Below are 21,624 nucleotides of genomic sequence, written 5' to 3' on the forward strand. Positions count from 1 at the left end.
AAGACTGTGTCTCAAAAAAAATAAAAAATAAAAAAAAAATTTAGACTTTGGGTCATGGAAATGTATATAATCCAATCCCAAATTTAAAATAGGCTCAAAACAGCTTTAAAACTGACTTTAGGCCGGGCGCGGTGGCTCACACCTGTAATCCCAGCACTTTGGGAGGCCGAGGAGGGCAGATCACGAGGTCAGGAGATTGAGACCATCCTGGCTAACACAGCCAAACCCTGTATCTACTAAAAATACAAAAAATTTGCTGGGCATGGTGGTGGGCACCTGTGGTCCCAGCTACTTGGGAGACTGAGGCAGGAGAATGGCATGAACCTGGGAGGCAGAGCTTGCAGTGAGCCGAGATCGGGCCACTGCACTCCAGCCTGGGCGACCGAGCGAGACTCTCACAAAAAAAAAAGGCCAAAAAAACACTAACTTTTTAGAGCCTTAAAACCAAGAAGGAGCAGAGAGGGAGTTTCAGCTCAGGGCTCCAAGTTCCAGCCCTTCCAGTGGTGTCAGGCTACCCTATCCATATATATACCTTTTTTTTTTCTTTTGAGACAGCATCTTGCTGTGTCACCCAGGCTGGAGTGCAATGACATGATCATAGCTGCAGCCTCTTTCTCCTAGTCTTTTTTTTTTTTTTGAGACGGAGTCTCGCTCTGCCGCCCAGGCTGGAGTGCAGTGGCCGGATCTCAGCTTACTGCAAGCTCCGCCTCCCGGGTTCACGCCATTCTCCTGCCTCAGCCTCCCACGTAGCTGGGACTACAGGCGCCTGCCACGTCGCCCGGCTAGTTTTTTGTATTTTTTTTAGTAGAGACGGGGTTTCACCGTGTTAGCCAGGATGGACTCGATCTCTTGACCTCGTGATCCGCCTGTCTCGGCCTCCCAAAGTGCTGGGATTACAGGCTTGAGCCACCGCACCCGGCCACTTTCTCCTAGTCTTAAGCAATCCCCCCACCTCAGTCTCCCATGTAGCTGGAACTACAGTTTTGTGCCACCACACCTAGCAAGTTCTTTTGTATTTTTAGCAGAGACAAGGTCTGTCTCTCCATTTTGCCCAGGCTGGTCTAGAACTCCTGGTCCCAAGCAGTTCTCCTGCCTCAGCCTTCTCAAGTGTTGAGATTACAGGCATGAGCCACTGCCCCTGGCCCTGCCCTGTCTGTAGATATGCACACTAAGTGTTGGTGTGTCCTATGCAACTGAATCCTTGGTCCTTGTTCCAGGATTATGGCCACTGCGGTCTGACCCTAATCGTGAGACTGATGACACTTTGGTGCTCTCTTTTGTGGGCCAGACAAGGTAAGGATGGATATAGTCCCAGCTGTTGGTGCTGGTGAGAAGGTTGTGAGGTGGGGAAGCTGGTCCCAGGCTGACCCAGGCCCTCCATTCTGCTGCAGAGTTCTCATGTTAAATGGAGAGGAGGTAGAAGAAACCGAACTGATGGGTTTCGTGGATGATCAGCAGACTTTCTTCTGTGGCAACGTGGCTCATCAGCAGCTTATCCAGGTGATAACTGAGAAAGGGGCAGGTGTTACCATGTACTTGAATTGACCTAGAGTGCAGTACAGAGCACCACTGGATTTTAAAACAACCAATTTTTATGGCTCCAAAAATAATGTAAAAATTCTAGGGGAAAAAAATTATAGATAACCCACTACTCAGAGATCACAGCTCTTAACCTTAGAGTTGCTCCTTTTAGCTTTATTTTTTTCTGCAAATGTATGTGTATTTATTTACATTTTTTTTATAGACTAGGATTGTTGTATACATAAATATAAAAATACAGTTTCGGATCCTGTTTTAGCACTAATTTTATTTTCCGAGACACTCAAATTTTTTCCCTTTGTTAAAATAGTGATACATCTTTATTTAAAAAATTGGAAAATACCAAAAAGCACAAAAAAAGAAAAAATTTATCATGATGCTACCATCCAATATGACTCTTTCCACATGTTAATTGTAACCGAAGCTTACCCTATTCTGATCCTTACTTTCAATCTATCTGCGATATGGGGACAGATAGCCTTCTGGCATTTGTTATCCACGAGAACCTCATTTCTGACATCCTTCCACCCCTCAGCAATTTTTTGAAGTTTGGTGTGTCCCTGACATCCTTTAACTTTTTGCACTCTCTCCTAACTTTTTGAGCTATTCTTGACTCTGTGGCCAGAGTCCGTCTTGCCGTTGGTGGGTAGGGCACTGGAGTGCCTAAGGATTAATGAACTGTCTCCATCTTTTTACCCACCCGATTTTCCTTTTAGCCACCTGGCAGTGGTAGATTGGTAAAACTGGAGGGAAATTCTGTCAGTTTGCAAACCAAGTGTGGGACATGCCCAGATACTGAGTCATTGCTTTGTCAGTGTTATCTAACTATTGGCCTGAAGACTGGCACCAGCTCACCTATCTATTATTAAAGAGCTTTCATCCTTAAATATAAACTCAATCATGCTAGGTAAGATGAATGAATAGATAACAGTGTCACCGACCTACTTCCTGTTTTATTTCAGTGATAAATTTATACAATATATTTCTATACAATTTTGTAACCTTTATTAAGGAACTTTAAATAATTTAACTGGCTCATACATAGTAAAGAACTTAGATATTTTAGAGGTCTGATTTGGAGGTTGAGAAAAACTGCTAAGACTGGTGGTTACAGCCAGGCATGGTGGCTCACGCTTGTAATGCCAGCACTTTGTGAAGCCAAGGTGGGTGGATCATGAGGTCGAGAGTTCAGGATCAGCCTGGCTAACATGGTGAAACCCCGTCTGTACTCAAAATACAAAAGTTAGCCAGGTGTGGTGGCATGCGCCTGTAATCCCAGCTACTCGGGAGGCTGAGGCATGAGGCAGGAGAACGGCTTGAACCCGGGAGGTGGAGGTTGTGGTGAGCTGAGATTGCGCCACTGCACTCCAGCCTGGGCGACAGAGCAAGACTCTGTCTCAAAAAAAAAAGTAAGCCAAAAAAACTGGTGGTCACAGGGTCTTACTGTATTCATATCTTCCCACAGGATGCAGTTTGTATTACCCAAGTAAGCCTCAGTTAGAATGAAATAGGCCTTTCCCCACTGGCTGTAGGTTTGGAAGCTGTAAGCTACTTTTAAGCTGGCCTTCTTCAGGCGTTCATCCAAAAATGACGTCTTTTTTAATCATTAGCAGGACTTTGGGGAATAAGAAATAGAAGCTGCATGTAGCTTATTCGTAGGGCTTTATTAGGGCTGTATTTACCACCTTTCCACTCCTGTGTGGACCCTGGCAGATGCTTGGAGACATTTGCTCATCTGCTCTTTATCTAGATCACTTCAGCATCGGTGAGGTTGGTCTCTCAAGAACCCAAAGCTCTGGTCAGTGAATGGAAGGAGCCTCAGGCCAAGAACATCAGTGTGGCTTCCTGCAACAGCAGCCAGGTGGTGGTAGCTGTGGGCAGGGCCCTCTACTATCTGCAGATCCATCCTCAGGAGCTCCGGCAGATCAGGTGTGTGTTTTTTTTTTCTGTCTGGTTCCTTTCCTTCTCTTTTCTCTAGGACTTCTTTCATCCTTGGATTCCTTCCTCTGCCATATTCTTCTTTGTTCAGCCACACAGAGATGGAACATGAAGTGGCTTGCTTGGACATCACGCCATTAGGAGACAGCAATGGACTGTCCCCTCTTTGTGCCATTGGCCTCTGGACGGATATCTCGGCTCGTATCTTGAAGTTGCCCTCTTTTGAACTACTGCACAAGGAGATGCTGGGTGGAGGTATGTGTCATCTAGGGACCTGGGTTGGGACAGAGTCAAAATGTGGAACAAGAACAAAATGTCCCCGTTTCTCACAGAGATCATTCCTCGCTCCATCCTGATGACCACCTTTGAGAGTAGCCACTACCTCCTTTGTGCCTTGGGAGATGGAGCGCTTTTCTACTTTGGGCTCAACATTGAGACAGGTGAGAGTAGTATTTTGAGTGAGGGACTCGTTCAAAATTGGAGTCTTAGAATTACACAGAAGTCCCAGGGTTCTGCTTTTGAACTTTCACAGGCCAGCTATTTGTCCTGTTTTCTTCCTTCTTTTCTCCTGATGTCATTCTCTCTGTAGGTCTGTTGAGTGACCGTAAGAAGGTGACTTTAGGCACCCAGCCCACCGTATTGAGGACTTTTCGTTCTCTTTCTACCACCAACGTCTTTGCTTGCTCTGACCGCCCCACTGTCATCTATAGCAGCAACCACAAATTGGTCTTCTCAAATGTCAACCTCAAGGAGGTGAACTACATGTGTCCCCTCAATTCAGATGGCTATCCTGACAGGTGAGTCTCTTTTTCCTTATGTAATGAAAGCTATTGATTGAGGGGATCATGATGTTTTCCTCAAACCCTTACCTCAAAGCCTTTTTCCGGTGTCAAAGTCATAAGTAACTGAGATGGGAGGTATAGTGCAGAGGTTCTCAAATCTGGCTACCCACTAGAAACACCTGGGAAGTTTTTTAAAACTGCAGGGTTTTTGGAATCCTCCTCAGAGTCTGATTCAGTAGGTCTGAGGTTGAGCTCTGGAATCTGTATTTTCAGAAAACTTACCAGGTGATTCAGATGATTGTTTCATAACCCGTAATTTAGAGATCATTTTGTGTCCCTCTAGAGCAGGAGTTCTCAAAGGGTGGCCCCAACCAGCAGCTACAGCACTACTTGGGAACTTGTTAGAAATACAGATTCTCTGGCTGGGCATGGTGGCTCATGCCTGTAATCCTGGCACTTTGGGAGGCCGAGGCAGGAGGATCATTTGAAGTCAGGAGTTTGAGACCAGCCTGGCCAACATGTTGAAACCTTGTCTGTACTAAAAATACAAAAATTAGGTATGGTGGTACATGCCTGTAATCACAGCTACTTGGGAGGCTGAGGCAGGAGATTCCCTTGAAACTGGGAGGTTGCTGGGCGCCGTGGCTCACGCCAGTAATCCCAGCTCTGGGAGGCTGTGGTGGGTGGATCACCGGAGGTCAGGAGCTCGAGACCAGTCTGGCCAACATGGTGAAACCCCATCTCTACTAAAAATACAGAAGTTAGCTGGGTGTGGTGGCAGGCATCTGTAATCCCAGCTACTCAGGAGTTGAGGCAGGAGAATCGCTTGAACCCAGGAAGCAGAGTCTGCAGTGAGCTGAGATCCCACCATTGCACTCCAGCCACAAGAACAAAACTCTGTCTCAAAAAAAACAAAACAAAACTGGGAGGTGGAGGTTGCAGTGAGCTTACTTAGATTGCACTGCTACACACTCCAGCCTAGATAACAGAGCTGAGACTCTCTCTCAAAAAAGAAAGAAAGAAAGAAAAAGAAATGCAGATGCTCAGGCCCCATCCTGACTCACAGAATCAGAAACTCTGGGAGGGGACCCAGCAGACTGTTTTGACAAGCCCTCCAGCTGACTCTGACACAGGCAGTAGTTTGAAAGTCACTTTCCTGGAGCGATGATTTTTTTAACTGTCTGCACATTATCATTAAATGGAAAGCTGTTGAAAATCTCAGCCTAGGCTCACCCAGACCAATGAAATAAGAGTATCTTGTGGATGGGACCAGGAATCAGAATTGTCTGTCTCTCCGGGTGGTGTTTTGCATGGAGTCAAAGCTGGTGTAATCCTGCCTTGTTTTTCTTTTTTTTTTCTTTTTTTTGAGACGGAGTCTCTCTCTGTCGCCCAGGCTGGAGTGCAGTGGCGCAATCTTCACTCACTGCAAGCTCCGCCTCCCAGGTTCACGCCATTCTCCTGCGTCAGCCTCCCGTGTAGCTGGGACTACAGGCGCCCACCACTGCGCCCAGCTAATTTTTGTATTTTTTTAGTAGAGACGGGGTTTCACCGTGTTAGCCAGGATGGTCTCGTTCTCCTGACTTCATGATCCGCCCGTCTCTGCCTCCCAAAGTGCTGGGATTACAGGCGTGAGCCATCGTGCCTGGCCCCTGCCTTGTTTTTCTTCCTCTGTGGAGTTGCCTCATAGAATCTTTGCCTTCCTTGAGTCTCCTCAGTCTAAACCCAGACCCTTCTTTCCAGCCTGGCACTGGCCAACAATAGCACCCTCACCATTGGCACCATCGATGAGATCCAGAAGCTGCATATTCGCACAGTTCCCCTCTATGAGTCTCCAAGGTGAGGCCCGGGGTGGGAGAGTGGGATGTGGGAGTTGGTGTAGGGCGCTTCTGACTTTGTAAGTGACACTGTTGTTCCATACTTGTTCTGCAGGAAGATCTGCTACCAGGAAGTGTCCCAGTGTTTCGGGGTCCTCTCCAGCCGCATTGAAGTCCAAGACACGAGTGGGGGCACAACAGCTTTGAGGCCCAGCGCTAGCACCCAGGTAAGGGCAATGGACAAAGAAAGATGACATTAGAGCAGGGGCCAGCAAGCTTTCTGTAAAGGCCAGGTAGTAAAGGCTTTCAGCTTTGCAGGCAATGTGGTCTCAGTTACCACTGACTGTTCAACTTTGCCATCGTAGCCTGAAAGCAGCCGTAGGCAACAGGTGAGCATAGCTGACTTCTATAAAAGTGTATTTATAAAAAACAGTTCCTACTTGGTGGTCTTGCAGCATGAATAATTCCTTTTCTGTCACCATCAGTTTGGGTCCTTTGTAGGGCAGAGTAGTAGAATAGGGGAGGAGCATGGGGTTTGGAGTCCGACAGAACAGGCTTCCAGGGTTTTTTTTTTTCTTTTTTCTTTTTTTTAAAATTATTTATTTATTTATTTATTTATTTATTTATTTATTTATATTATTTTTTTTTTTTTGAGACTGAGTTTTGCTCCCGCCCAGGCTGGAGTGCAGTGGCGGCTCTCAGCTCACTGCAAGCTCCGGCCTCCCGTTCACGCCATTCTCGCTGTCCACGCTCCCGAGTAGCTGGGACTACCAGGCGCCCCGCCTCGTCGCCCGCTAGGTTTTTTGTATTTTTTAGTAGAGACGGTTCCCGTATTAGCAGGTGGTCTTCGATTCTCCTGACCTCATGATCCGCCCGTTCGGCCTCCCAAAGTGCCTGGGATACAGGCTTGAGCCACCGCGGTCCGGCCTATTTATTTTATTATTTATTTTTGAGATGGAGTCCACTCTGGCCCGCAGGAGCTGGAGTCAGGGCCGGAGTCTCAGCTCACTGCAAGCTCGCCTCCGCCGGGTTATAGCCCATTCTCTGCCTCAACCTCCCGAGTAGCCTGGGATACAGCGCCCGCCCATTTTGCCCCGGCTAGTTTTTTGTATTTTTTAGTAGAGACGGGTTTCACGGTGTTAGCCATGATGGTCCTCCGATCTCCTGACTCATGATTCGCCATCTCGGCCTTCTCCAAGTGCCTGGGATTACAGCTTGAGCCACCGCGCCCGGCTTTTTTTTTTTTCTTTTTAAAGACAGAAACCCAGCTTTAAAAGTGCCAACTGGGTTTATGTTTATTTTTATTTATTTTTAAATTTTATTTAGTGTATTATTTTATATTTTATTATTTTAATTTATTTTATTGTAATATTTTTTATTTTATTTATTTAAAGTTTTTGAGACGGAGTCTCCACCCTGTCGCTCAGGCTGGAGTGGCAGTGGTGCGATCTTGGCTCAACTGCAACCTCTACCGTCCCAGGTTCCAAGCGATTCGCCCAGCCTCCCAGTAGCCGGGATTAACAGCACGTGCACCATGCCCCAGCTAATTTTTGTGTTTTTAGTAGAGATGGGGTTTCACTGTGTTGGCCAGCTTGGTCTCAAACTTTTGACCTCGTGATCCACCTGCCTCGGCCTCCCAAAGTGCTGGAATTACAAGCGTGAGCCACTGTGCGTGGCCTGGCTTCCAGGTTTATTGCTAGCTGTGTGACCTTGGGAAAGCCTAAACTTCAGTTTTCTTACCTGCAGAATGAGGCAGGTGACAGGACAGTCTGGAGCTACACATACTAGGCTCAGTGGAGATACCAGCTGGTCATTTTCTTCCATGTATTCTCTGCCTTTCTTGTTTCCATACATCTGCGATAGGACCTCCCTTTGTAGTCCAGAGTTGAAGCCTTCGTGGCTTCTGTTTTTATTTGAAGTGCTCCGCTCCTCTTCCCATTGAGGGTAGTGGAGTCTGTCCCTTTATTAGGTCACCTAAGTTCCTTTTTAGCTGTGTTTGATTGAGTTGCAGCATCACTGCTTTGTCTTTAATGACCCTTAGAGTTTTACTGTGTTTTGGATTGATGTTTCAACTACATGTTTCCTCTGAAACATTCTCCTCAGACTCCTTGAGCTGCCAGCCATCGGAGTTCTTGGCTAGCTGCAGCCTCTGTCCCGATCTGACGAGTCCCCTCACAATGATGTCTCAGTGCCTCTTCTGCATTTGAGAAGGATGATGTGCATTCTCTCTGTTTGCAGGCTCTTTCCAGCAGTGTCAGCTCCAGCAAGCTGTTCTCCAGCAGCACTGCTCCTCATGAGACCTCCTTTGGAGAAGAGGTGGAGGTGCACAACCTACTTATCATTGACCAACACACCTTTGAAGGTGCACATGAGCTCTTTCGATAATTTGTATCTGTGCCCTCCCTAATCCAGCTGTTCTGGGCTCTGTTACCTACAAAGCCTGACAGATGTGGCAGACTATCCCAGGAGGAGCAGAAAGGAGGGGTGGGAGCTCTTTGAGGTGGCAGTGAGTTTGGAGGCTTGGGCATCCTCTCCTTAGCTTAGGCTGGTGGGGGACGGATAATCTGATGAGACAGGGACAGCAGGTGGCACACGCTTTGTCACTGCCTAAGCTGCAGGCCTCACAGAAATACATGATTATGTGTGCGTGCAGATATGGATAACCTATCGTCACATAGTCATCTCTCTACTCTCTATTTAGTGCTTCATGCCCACCAGTTTCTGCAAAATGAATATGCCCTCAGCCTGGTCTCCTGCAAGCTGGGCAAAGACCCCAACACTTACTTCATTGTGGGCACAGCAATGGTGTATCCTGAAGAGGCAGAGCCCAAGCAGGGTCGCATTGTGGTCTTTCAGTATTCGGATGGTAAGGGGGCGCAGTCTCCGGTTTCTGAGGGATGTGAAATGCTGAGAAAGTCAGCAGGCCATTGTGAGGTTTCAGAGAGCCTCAGTTAAGCAGTAGAAGAAGTTGGGTTCATTGCTGTAAAGAGCGGTTCTTTTCTTTATTTGATTGAATTTTGGAGCATGTGAACAGTACACAGTAAAATTTAGCTTACATTTCTTTCTTTGCTACTCTTTGAAAGTCCAAAAGAACAAAAGGAGGGGTGGGAGAAGTGAATGATGGGTAAGGGAATCTAGTGACAACAGGTATAAAAATTAAGAATCCTAGATTTGTTTTCCACTTGGTTGCTCAGGCATTTAGGTGCTCTTTCCAGCTTCAGCACTGTGTTTATCTTTTAATATCTTTTCTCATTACTCCTATCCAAGAGGGTTCTAAAGACTATCAGCCCGGAAATCTCATATCAGATAGCTGAAAAGGGATTTGGTTTCCATCTTGAGAGAGAGATCTAGAGTTTCAGGGTGGGGGGCAGATCCTAGACGCCAAGTGTATTTCTCTGCACTTTATCTTGGGGCTCATACTTCAGGTGGTGGTTAACTCCAGTAGATACTGAGTCTGTGTTGTTTTTTTAGACGAGTGGCTTTGTGGGGCAAGAACTAGTACCAGAGGGGCCACCAGAGGATTGTTTTGACAAGGTAAAGTATGGGCTCATAGAGAGACTCAAACATATTTTTTCCACCCCCAGGAAAACTACAGACTGTGGCTGAAAAGGAAGTGAAAGGGGCCGTGTACTCTATGGTGGAATTTAACGGGAAGCTGTTAGCCAGCATCAATAGCACGGTGAGGCCTGGACCACTTGGTACTTACTTTAGGCTGCCCATCATTGTCTGCAGAATGTGTCTCTCTTAGGTTGTCTGGTGCCTCGTGTGTGTCAGATTTGAAGGAGAACAAAGTAGTGGGTGTGGTAGAGCTCTGAGTTGAGAATCTGGGAAACTGAGGTTGAACCAGGTGTTGAACTAGGTTACATGAACCCCCATGTGTTTTAGATCCTGAGTGCTGTGGGACTTGAGAAACGAGTGAGACCTGTGGTCCCTGCATGTAGGGTGTTCCATGCCAAAAGAAAATGAGCCAAATCAGAATATCCTGAGTGCATCCCTGAAAGCTAGTCCTTTGAAATATTCCACTGCTTCTGCCATGACCCTACCTCCCTTGCTAAAAAGTTTTTTTCCGTCTTTGTTGAGATATAATTGACAAAAATTTTGTATATCGAAAATGGACAACTTGATGTTTTGGAGTAGGGAGATAGCAGCAAACAAAATGGACAGTGAGCTGCCCTTTGGGAGTTTTTGAGCAAATAAAGTACATAGTACATGAAATGGTGAGAAATAAAAGGGGCACAGGACTGGAGGAATGCCAAGATGAACATGGAAAGTGGGGTTTGCTGTTTCATATCACATGGTCGGGAGGGTCTCGTGGATACACAGTGGCATTTGAGCAGATTCCAAAATGAAGGGAGGTAAGAACCCTACCTGTGCTTGGGGAAGACAAGTGCAAGAGGTGGTAGGTCACAGGCGAGAGTGGGCGGGCCTGGTGTCTGCGGGGACTGAGGTGATGGTCTGGTGAGAGATGAGTCCAGTGGACAGCCAGGGGCCAGAGCGTGAAGAGCTTGGTAGGCATGTCAGTGTTTTATTCAGAGCGTGATGGCAACCTCTGGAGGGTTTGAGCAAGGGTTTGAACATGATTGAACTTGTGTTTTAAAAGATAATGTGGCTTCCCTGGACAGGCTATAGGGGAGCAGGGGTAGAAGCAGGGGTAGAAGCAGGGGTAGAAGAGGTCAGTTAGGGGAGGCTCTTGTAGTAATCCAGATGGGGTCGGTGGTTGCTGGGACCAGGCGATGATGGAGGAGATGAAGAAGAGTAGTCACATTCTGCTTATATTATGAGGGTAGGATTGAAGGATTTTGATAGATTGAAGATGAGATGTGAGAGGCAGAGGAATAAAGTGTCAGGGGATTTGGCTTTGCCATTTACTGATGGAAAGAGTGCAGCAGGTTTGGAGTGGAAACCAGAGGTTCTGGATATACTCAGTTTCAGTGGTTATCTAAGTGGAGATGTTCACTAGGTAACAATGAGAGAGGTATGGAATCCAGGGAAGAGGTACACCGGAGATACTAGCATGGCAGTTAAAGCTAAAAGTCTAGTTGACATCACCAGACCATCTGCTGAGAGTCCGTAGAGATAGGATCTGAAGATAGCCCTGGAGCTCTCCAGTATTTCAAAGACAGGGTGAAGATCCAGCCAAACAAAAGGTGACTTGTGAAGTAAGGGAAGAACCGAGAGAATAGTGTTTTGGAAGCCATGGAGAAAAAGTATTTGAAGCAGGAGGGAATTGGTAAACTGCAGGTGTTGCCGGCAGGTGAGGTAACATAAAGATTAGTAACATGGAAGTCAGTGGTAAACTTGATCAGAACTCTTGGTTGAGTGGTGGGGCTAGAAACCTGATTGCAGTCGGCTCAACGGAGAGTAGGAGGAAAGGAGGCTGGTACAGAAAACCCCTCAAGGAGTTTTGCAGTAAAGGAGAGAGTGATGTGGACAGGGAAATTTCAGGATAATAATTTTCTGTTTTTAAGTTTTCAAGCTGGGAAACACTGCTGCATGTTTCCTATGCTGATGAGACTGATGTTAGAAAGAGAGCCATTGTTCTTGGCCAGGCAAAAGGAGGTGGGATCTCAAACCCAGTGGCAGAGAAGGGAACAGACATGGAAGCTCATGAAAATGCCCTTTTGACTGTGTCTCTGTCCTCTGTAAAACTGCTGAGAGAGAAGATGGGAAGGAGGTATTGGCAATTTGAGTAGAGTGGAAAAAGGATGAATTCATTGTTTTAGGACCAGAAGAGTGAATGGAGTAGGAAAACGCGTGATTCCTGAGAGGTTTAGGAACCCCCTTTCAGTTAGTAGTCTTGAATTTAAAAGAACAGTCATCCTGTTGGTTGGTTTTTCTTACCTGTAGTGGAAGATGAAAATTTTATCCAAGTCGAGTTTTGTTGGATGAGCATGAGAAAGGGGAGAGGGGTCAGGGCATTGGAATCTGCAAGACAGTTACTATGTGATTATGGTGCTGGACTATGGGCATCTGAGAAGAGGCAGAGTGGAGGACACAAGATTCAGGAAGAGTGCAGTTACTTGTAATGCCAGGCTTTAAGAGGTGGTCATAAGAATGGACTAAGTGGGAAAGAAGGGGTCAGAAAAGCGATGTGAGGGTATTAGAAGGACCTTCTCTGTGAATATTATAGTCATCAACACTTATAGGAGGTTGTGTGGGAGAGAGTGATGGGTGGGGTGGGAATTCAGGTGACTGCTTTAGTAGGTGATGGTGGTTGTGTGGTCTGGTGGTATGAGCCTCAAAACTGGTGTTTCAAGGGAGGGAGTGACAAGTCTGAAAGAGCAGACGAGGAGCGTGGGAGACTGTGCTACCTCCTGTTCCAGAGTTACGAGGGACAGTGGAAGAGAAAACAGAAGTTAAGAGCGCCACAAGGCCCTTAGGAAAGAGCCATGGATATCAGTTAGAATGAGAAGGTGAAGGGTTTGCCCAGAGAAGAGGCTGTCCATGATTGACTGTTCCAGAGGGTGCAATGAGTGGGCACAGGGATTAGGAGGGTGGAGGGTGGCATTGAGGTCAGGTGAGGACATATCTATTCTGTGGCTGGCCAATGGAAATATTATATGAGTAATGTATGTCATTCTAAATTTTCTAGTAGCCACATTAACAAATGCACAAAGAATCAGGTGAAATGAATAAGGTATTTTATTTAACCCGGTATCTAAAATATTAGCATTTCCACGTGTAATCTGTATAAAACACTTAAGATATTTTAGTTTTCATACTAATAATTCAAAATCTGGTATGTATTTTACAGTCAGAACACATCTCAGCAGGGACTAGGCACATTTCAAGTGTTTCATAGCCATGTGTAGCTAGTGACTACCATGTTGGACAGTGGAAATTTACAACCTTTTGGGAAGAGAATGGGAGTCTTGGGCTTCTGGCGGTGTCTGGCCTTGGTCTTGACTCTCTCCAAGGCGATGGGGAGGTTGAGAGTGTGGAGAGAGAGTGGTGGCAGGTGTTTGCAGGAACACGTGGAACTCTGAGGCCCCCCACCTTCACTCTCCCTGTTGGAGGTGTGGAGGCCCAGCAGGGTGGGCTTACCTGAAGAGGGGGCACTCTGGAGGTACCTTGTACCCTGTGATAGAGGTGTGGTAACCATAGTATGTATGTGTATATATATGTATGTATATATGTATGTATGTATTTATGAGATGGAGTCTTGCTCTGTCGCCAGGCTGGAGTGCAGTGGTGTAATCTTGGCTCACTGCAACCTCCACCTCCCTGGTTCAAGCAATTCTCCTGCCTCAGCCTCCTGAGTAGCTGGGATTACAGGCACGCATCACAATGCCCAGCTAATTTTTGTATTTTTAGTAGAGATGGGGTTTCACCATGTTGGCGAGGATGGTCTCGATCTCCTGACCTCGTGATCCGCCTGCCTCAGCCTCCCAAAATGCTGGGATTACAGGTGTGAGCCACCGTGCCTGGCCAATGACTGTAATTATTACAAATGACTCTTGGAATATATTCCTGTATTGCTAGGGTTCTTTGGACAAATTTTGAGAAATTGTGGTTTAATTAATATGTTCTACTCAGGATTTTCTAGATGTGCAGAGGCCATGGGGATTATCTGGATCCTGAAGGATGTGCCAGGGAAGGCTTGTCAGTTCAGATGGGTTGCGTCTGTCTTCTTCAGCACTGGGCCATGCCAAGTATCTCTCCATTTGTCTACTGATGATAAAGCATCTTCATTGTTTTGGAGATGTGATTGCAATTGAAGAAGCACTGTGGTGGAGACAGAAAAAAGCATGTTTTTTTTTTGAGACGGAGTCTCACTCTGTCCCTCAGGCTGGAGTGCAGTGGTGCCATCTTGGCTCACCACAAGCTCCGCCTCCCGGGTTCACGCCATTCTCCTGCCTCAGCCTCCCGAGTAGCTGGGACTACAGGCACCCGCCACCATGCCCAGCTAATTTTTTTTTTTGTATTTTTAGTAGAGATGGTGTTTCACTACGTTGGCCAGGATGGTCTCCATCTCCTGACCTTATGATCTGCCCATCTCGGCCTCCCAAAGTGCTGGGATTACAGGCGTGAGCCACTGTGCCTGGCCGCACAGTTTCTTTTTCCCTCTTGTGGGGTGGTAGAGGGTGGCCATAGAATCAAGTTCTTTGGGTTCCTTTAGTTATTTGACAGTGTTTTCTGTTGGACTTTTCTTTCTTTCTTTTTTTTTTTTTGAGACAGTCTCGCTGTGTCATCTAGTCTTGGATGCAGTGGCATGATCTCAGCTCACTGCAACCTGGGTTCATGCAATTCTTATGCTTCAGCCTCCTGAGTAGCTGGGACTACAGGCGCCCGCCACCATGCCCAGCTAATTTTTTTTTTTTGTATTTTTAGTAGAGACGGTGTTTCACTGCGTTAGCCAGGATGGTCTCCATCTCCTGACCTTGTGATCTGCCCATCTTGGCCTCCCAAAGTGCTGGGATTACAGGCATGAGCCACCATGCACGGCCACACAGTTTCTTTTTCCCTCTTGTGGGGTGGTAGAGGGTGGCCATAGAATCAAGTTCTGTGGGTTCCTTTAGTTATTTGACAGTGTTTTCTGTTGGACTTTTCTTTCTTTTTTTTTGAGACAGAGTCTCGCTTTGTCACCTAGTCTTGGATGCAGTGGCATGATCTCAGCTCACTGCAACCTGGGTTCATGCAATTTTTATGCCTCAGCCTCCCGAGTTGCTGGGATTACAGGTGTGCGCAACCAAGCCCGGCTACCCACATTACTGTTTCCTTTACATGGACTCATTGTTTTGTGTAAAGGAAAACTTGGGAAGTCTTGTATTCCTAGTTTGGTGTGTTCATTGTGTTTTCATATTTCATAAATATATAATAGCGAAATAATAAATGTTTACCCCAGTGCCTCATAAATCTGTTTCCCGTCCCGCATTGCACTTTGAGAAGTGGTGCTGTAGATGGAGGGTCGAGGAGTTGGGGGGCAGTTGTTCTGAGAGTGCTCTGGCCCCTTTGACTGAGAGAGACAATGCCCTTCCCAGGTGCGGCTCTATGAGTGGACAACAGAGAAGGAGCTGCGCACTGAGTGCAACCACTACAACAACATCATGGCCCTGTACCTGAAGACCAAGGGTGACTTCATCCTGGTGGGCGACCTTATGCGCTCAGTGCTGCTGCTCGCCTACAAGCCCATGGAAGGAAACTTTGAAGAGGTGATGCTGGTGGGGGGATGGGAGCAGACTTCTTTCTTGAGCCATGGCCCCTGCAAGTGTCTCTGGTGGGGAAGGATAATCCGGCCCAGTATTAGGGGCAGAAATGTTTTCCGTGGAGCAGACATTCTACATTGATTAAGTATTTTTAGAGACTCCCAACTCGAACTCTGAGAAGGCTCCATCTCTGGGCAGTTGGCAATCAAATGGGCTGCGTTGGCAGAGAGGTCGGGGAGAATCCCTCTAGGGCGACACTTGTTGAACACCGAGCTGCATCTTCTGCAGGGTGGGGCCTTGCTCCTGAATAAAGGAACCACAAGTCCCAGAACTGGATTCCATGCAAACTGCTGATTGTGCTTTCTTGTTTCACCTTGTCTGTTTTAAGATTGCTCGAGACTTTAATCCCAACTGGATGAGTGCTGTGGAAATCTTGGATGATGACAATTTTCTGGGGGCCGAAAATGCCTTTAACTTGTTTGTGTGTCAAAAGGACAGGTGAGTAGTGGCCAGCTCTGGGAGTGGTGGGGAGGGTTGGGAGCTCCCGGGTCTCTGGTGGATGCAAGCATTGGGTTCTGTGTCAGGTTCAGGTGCTCCTCTTTACAGAGATAGAACTTTTCTCGTGAGAGAATAAAAGGTGACAGAAATCCACCTCTTTAGACTGGCTCCCCTACTGTGGAGTATGTCAGCTCCCTAGGGAAGTTCAGCACCGTGACCACTGCACTTGGTCCTGTCACAGGGCCTGTGGTGGAAACAGGAGGTTCAGAAACTGACTTTCTCACCACCTTTCAGCGCTGCCACCACTGACGAGGAGCGGCAGCACCTCCAGGAGGTTGGTCTTTTCCACCTGGGCGAGTTTGTCAATGTCTTTTGCCACGGCTCTCTGGTAATGCAGAATCTGGGTGAGACTTCCACCCCCACACAAGGCTCGGTGCTCTTTGGTACGGTCAACGGCATGATAGGTAAGGTTATCCCCGTGGGGCACACCCCCACACAGGCCTCCTTCCTGATACCACCATTCTGAGGGACTGGGGAGAGCAACTGGACAAGACCTAGGTGTTTACTAGAGGAGGCTGCAGCACATTAGCCCTCCCCAAGCTGCTCGCCTGGGCTGCCCTTTACGTAGAGGATGCGTGCTGTGAGGTTGAGCTCTCTGCAGCTCACTGCCTCCTTCACTTCTTCAGGGCTGGTGACCTCACTGTCAGAGAGCTGGTACAACCTCCTGCTGGACATGCAGAATCGACTCAATAAAGTCATCAAAAGTGTGGGGAAGATCGAGCACTCCTTATATCCTTCCCAGAGCCATCCCCTTGCTGGGAAGCATGTCCCGGCATATGTGGCACATGGAGTCACATTACCCGGAAGCTGCTACATGTCTTGGTTAGGTTCCATACAGAACAGGTTTTTTGTTTTGTTTTGTTTTTGACTTTTTCATGTGGAAAATTTCAAACATACACAAAAGAACAGTATATTGACTCCCAAAGTACTTATCACTCAGCTTCCTCTGGTCCATCTTGGAAATGTACATTTATATTCCTGAAATGTGTCCGCCTCTGGCCCTCAGTGTAGCAGGTGAAACGTAAGTTTAGATCACAGCACAGGAGCACATCCTTTCAGGGATTTGGTTGAGGGCAACAGTGTCTGAGACTAGAGAGACTACCAGAAGAAAGGGAAAGGTGAAGAAGCGGAAAACGCTGAAGCTCAAGAATCTGCCACCCTGGGACCCCCAGAATCCAAGTGCTGTTGCAAATTGGTTTAGTACAGGAGATGTAAAGGGCTCCCCCTGCCCCCGCTGGAGGTGGGAGGAGCTCCTGCCTGTGACTCTGGCCCGGCTCTAGTCAAGGAGGGCTGATGGGCTGATTTATTGTTTTTTGCTAACTATCAAGACTTTAGGCAGCCCTGTCTCACTGAGTCTCAGTTTATTCATCAAGGGAGCTGCTGCTTTTCTTCTTCTTCTTTTTTTTTTTTTGAGATGGGTTCTTGCTCTGTTGCCCAGGCTAGAGTGCCGTGACACGATCATGGCTCACTGGAACCTTGACACCTTGGGCTCATGGGATTCTCCCACCTCAGCCTCCCGAATAACTGGGACTATAAGCACATGCCTCACCTGGCTAATTTAAAAAAATTTCTGTTTTTTGTAGAGACAGGAGTTCATGGTGTTGCCCAGGTTTGGTCTTGAACTTCTGGACTCAAACGATCCTCCTGCCTCAACCTCCCAAAATGTTGGGTTCACAGGCGTGAGCCGCCACCACACTGACTCCTCTATGGAGCTCTGAGGCTAGACTTAGACTAAGTGGTTTTTGTGCATCAGCTTTGCCTAGAGCACTTTTAAAGAACTTGCATACACGTATGGTCTTCACATTAATAGACTCTGATCTGTACTTTTAAAAACTATTTTGAAGATCACCCCAATTGAGAACCAATTAGATTAGGTCATATTTTACATTTTTTTCAGTTCCAAAATGTCCAGAAAAAACCAAGACGAAAGGAAAGTATCATTTCCTTTCAGATCCTGATGATTGCTTTAGATTGTGGTCTTATTCAAAGGTGGGGATGACTGAGGAAGGTGTTTCCTGATAAGCACATGTTCCTTAACTTACCCGTCCACCTGGAGATCCTTTCACACCGAGCGGAAGACAGAACCAGCCACAGGTTTCATTGATGGTGACTTGATTGAGAGTTTCCTGGATATCAGCCGCCCCAAGATGCAGGAGGTGGTGGCAAACCTACAGGTGAGCTGTGTGTTATTTAGCCCTGGGCTGGACAAGTCCGGTGCAGGTTGGGGCATGCCAGGAGACTGTCTCTGGGCACCTCTCCCCCTCAATTCCAAGGTGTGAGGGGCCCTCTGTGTAATCCTTACCAGATAGAAGGTGGAGTCTGAGGGAAAAGAGATGTTTGTGGTTGTGGCTTGTGGGTATCTACTAGGTACCAGATGCTGTGCTAGTAACTCTACCCATGTTAACCCCATCCTTGAGCAATGGAGACACATCTGGGATCTCTGGCAAGACCCAAAGGTGGGAGGCAGGGTCAGGATCCTGTAGGGAGGAGAAATGGCCACTATTCTGGAGTTCAGGATATTGCTCACTGGAGATGGTGTCTCGGGGACAGCAGAAGAGGGAGAATCTCGAAGAGGGAGAAATAGACCAGGTGGTGTCCTTGCTGACCTGTACCACTCGGGGGGAGGTGTGGGTTTCTGGTGAGTCCTTTCTCTGCCATGATGATGGTGGAGTCTTGTGCCTCCTTCACTGGGGGCATTCCCTTCCCCAGCTGTGGGCGAGTGCCCTCTTGGTCCTCACAGCCCCGCCCATCTTCTCATTGCAGTATGACGATGGCAGCGGTATGAAGCGAGAGGCCACTGCAGACGACCTCATCAAGGTTGTGGAGGAGCTAACTCGGATCCACTAGCCAAGGGCAGGGGGCCACCTTTCTGACCCTCCCCAAAGGCTTTGCCCTGCTGCCCTCCCCCCCCCTCCACCATTGTCTTCTTGGCCATGGGAGGCCTTTCCCTAAGCCAGCTGCCCCCAGAGCCATAGTTCCCCTACGTGGAAGTGGGGCGGGCTTCGTAGAGACCTGGGAATGAGCTCAAGGTGAAACATTTTCTCCCTGGATTTTTACCAGTCTCACATGATTCCAGCCATCACCTTGGACCACCAAGCCTTGATTGGTATTGCCAGTTGTCCTCCTTCCAGGGAGGGATTTTGCAGTTCTTTGGCTGAAAGGAAGCTGTGCGTGTGTGTGTGTGTGTGTGTGTGTGTGTGTGTGTGTATCTCACACCCATGCATTGTCCTCTTTTTATTTAGATTGGCAGTGTAGGGAGTTGTGGGTAGTGGGGAAGAGGGTTGGGAGGGTTTCATTGTCTGTGAAGTGAGACCTTCCTTTTCCTTTTCTTCTGTTGCCTCTGAGAGCATCAGGCCTAGAGGCCTGCCAGGCCATGGGCAGCCTGTGTGTAAAACCTGGAGACGGTGGATGATCCCCACACCACAGCCCTTTTGTCTCTGCAAACTGCCTTCTTCGGAAAGAAGGAGGTGGGAGGATGTGAATTGTTAGTTTCTGAGTTTTACCAAATAAAGTAGAATCTAAGAAGAAAGGTACGTTTGTTTTTGCTTTTATTCACCCTGCCCCAGCTATCCAGGACCTCAGGTATACTATTCCTAATTTACTGCGAACGTAGGCAGTATCCTACTCTTTACGGCAGCTTTTGTATTCGCTTGCCCTTGCTGTTAGAACAACTCTTTTCAAGTAGTGAAAGTGAAGGCATCTATACCTCTTCTTGATCACGTGATTGTTTGATGGGATCCCAAGGATGATGGGTTTAGAAATTCACTGGTCTTTTTGGTTGTCCTTGACACCATTTGATTCTTACTTGCCTCTGCCAGTAACCTGCTGGGCCTGGGCTGCCTTTCCTGGTTTTACAGCCAGCTGTGTGTGCAGTGTCTAGTCATCTAGCCCCCAGGCCACCTAGTAGCTTCTCATGTGCCTCCCAGCTGCTAGTTGCCACATGCCCTTTGGACCCTCATTTTGTTTCCTCTGATCTAATCAAGTGACCATTTGGTGCTTTTGGTTTGAGAATACAGCAGGAGTAGGGCACATATGGGGTTCACTCTTCTGTCTGGCAAACAAAGCCTGTCTTTTCAGCTCGGTGGGCCAGTGTCTGGGCCCACGTTTCTCCCAGTGATCCAGTGGGAAGAAAGGCTGCTCTGTCCCCACGGTGAAGTAGGGTAGATCCTAGGCATATTGGTGGCTCCTTTAAGACCAGCCTTTGATACAGTGTCAGGAAAATTGTGGTTACAAGTTCAAATTGTGGTTTTAAGAGATTCTAGCTTAAAAGGAAAAGAGCAAAGAAGCATCCCTGGTTTGAGGGTCTTCTGGAGGAAGTTTCCTTCCCTGAAGGAATTCCTTGTGTTTTACTACCCTTTTTTCCCCTTAGTCTTCTGAGAGTTCTGGGGTGGGGATAAGGTCTTAACAAAAAATAATCAGCATCTCAAAAACCACAGTTTGAACTGGAAACCTAACACTGTGATTTGAATTCTAAAAGTCATGGTTTGAATTTGAAAGGGCTCCCCCCGCCCCACCCGCCAGAGGCCAGCTTTAATGAGGCAGGCAAGCAACAGTCTCCACATTGTGATTATTTTAAAAATTTAATCCTAGATGGGAGCGCTGACTAGAAGGTGTCATGATCAGAAAGACGGAGTGTGTTGGGATGATCATTCTGGGGCACTTTCGTGGTCTGACCTGCAGCTGCTGAGACCTGGTGTTGAAGAAGGTTATCAATGACTTGTCTTGAATTTGGAGGCTTGTGGAGTCCTTGCTGTTTTGCTGTTTTTTTGTTTCATACACTCTTGGGTATATTCACTCAGGATTGAATTCCAACTTTGGAAACATGTTCTGCTGCCATACTCCCACATCCCCTCTTAAAAACCATTAATCACCTCTCTAGGGTGAAAGGTTGTCTTTGGAGCGTGGCTCTAGCCAGCTGGAACAGCTCCATTCCATGTAGGCGCTGATGAGCTAGCACCACTCCAGGCCTCTGCACGAAGGGACCTTTGGGAGAATAATAGAAACACTGACTCATCACATGACCATTTGGAGGGATCACAAGCCAGAGGCCGTCATTCTGCAGCCAACAACAACTTGGATCCTCCACCCTCGGTGGAGGGTCCCTTTTGTTACTGAGAAACCACAAGCCACAGAAGTGGGGAAGGAACACAGGAACTGCAATCAAGGGATATGCCTCAACTAGTCTTGAACAATAGTAAGAGACTCTGTGTCCAAACTGAGAAACCTCAGGGTCAAACAAAAAGACAAGAAAAACAAAAACCAAACTAAAGGGGCAAATGTTGATAGGAGCAAGGTGAATGCCATAAGGTCACCACAACTTTATGGGGAAATGAAAGAAATGCCAAGGGCAGTTTGGACATTATTTGGAGATTCACTAACAGGAATTTACTATGTACTAAGAATACTGAATTCCTTAGGGTAGATGTGGGTTTTCTTCAAGCACAAAGTTGCATCTCAGCTATTGCAGCTACTCTTTGGCCAGTATGGAGCAAACTGCCAGAGAGTGAGTTTTACAGTGTGAGGTGGAGCGGGTGGGGCTCCGTAATGTAGCTAAGAACAGAGGTAGCTGAGGTGTGCTGGAGTGTGAGAAAGAAGATGGCATGAAATATGGCAGCCATGTGGACACTTGTTCTGTATATGCCTGTTGAAAATTTGGGTAGCTCCCCTAGGGCCAGGAAGAAAGAGCACCTATTTGATATTGGTGGTTTACGGGCAGTGGAGGGGGAAAGTGCAACCTTCAGATGTTTGGGGAAAGAGAGAAAGATGCCTTAGGATTCTGAGAGTCCTTGGAACTCAGAATGGATATGATGGAAGTCGCATTCATCTTATATTACAGAATATTTTGGC

At 47.2% G+C, this 21,624-nt stretch overlaps 1 protein-coding gene across 1 annotated transcript in view; it reads left to right on the forward strand.

Annotated features, from left to right (window-relative positions):
• Positions 1–19,310, forward strand: part of DDB1 (damage specific DNA binding protein 1) — a 36,602-nt gene extending 17,292 nt beyond the window's left edge. Inside the window, exons 11-27 of the mRNA XM_017878459.1 lie at positions 1,218–1,293; positions 1,392–1,500; positions 3,290–3,468; positions 3,569–3,732; positions 3,810–3,917; positions 4,067–4,274; positions 6,000–6,095; positions 6,189–6,300; positions 8,312–8,435; positions 8,775–8,939; positions 9,658–9,752; positions 15,055–15,225; positions 15,608–15,717; positions 16,012–16,181; positions 16,404–16,506; positions 17,828–17,951; positions 18,541–19,310. Coding sequence (XP_017733948.1) covers positions 1,218–1,293; positions 1,392–1,500; positions 3,290–3,468; positions 3,569–3,732; positions 3,810–3,917; positions 4,067–4,274; positions 6,000–6,095; positions 6,189–6,300; positions 8,312–8,435; positions 8,775–8,939; positions 9,658–9,752; positions 15,055–15,225; positions 15,608–15,717; positions 16,012–16,181; positions 16,404–16,506; positions 17,828–17,951; positions 18,541–18,624 — 2,198 coding nt within the window. The 3' untranslated portion in view covers positions 18,625–19,310. The remainder of the gene's footprint in view (positions 1–1,217; positions 1,294–1,391; positions 1,501–3,289; positions 3,469–3,568; positions 3,733–3,809; positions 3,918–4,066; positions 4,275–5,999; positions 6,096–6,188; positions 6,301–8,311; positions 8,436–8,774; positions 8,940–9,657; positions 9,753–15,054; positions 15,226–15,607; positions 15,718–16,011; positions 16,182–16,403; positions 16,507–17,827; positions 17,952–18,540) is intronic.
• Positions 19,311–21,624: the final 2,314 nt, after the last annotated feature.

Source organism: Rhinopithecus bieti, unplaced genomic scaffold, assembly GCF_001698545.2.
Source record: "Rhinopithecus bieti isolate Rb0 unplaced genomic scaffold, ASM169854v2 scaffold_11488, whole genome shotgun sequence".
Taxonomy (NCBI): domain Eukaryota; kingdom Metazoa; phylum Chordata; class Mammalia; order Primates; family Cercopithecidae; genus Rhinopithecus; species Rhinopithecus bieti.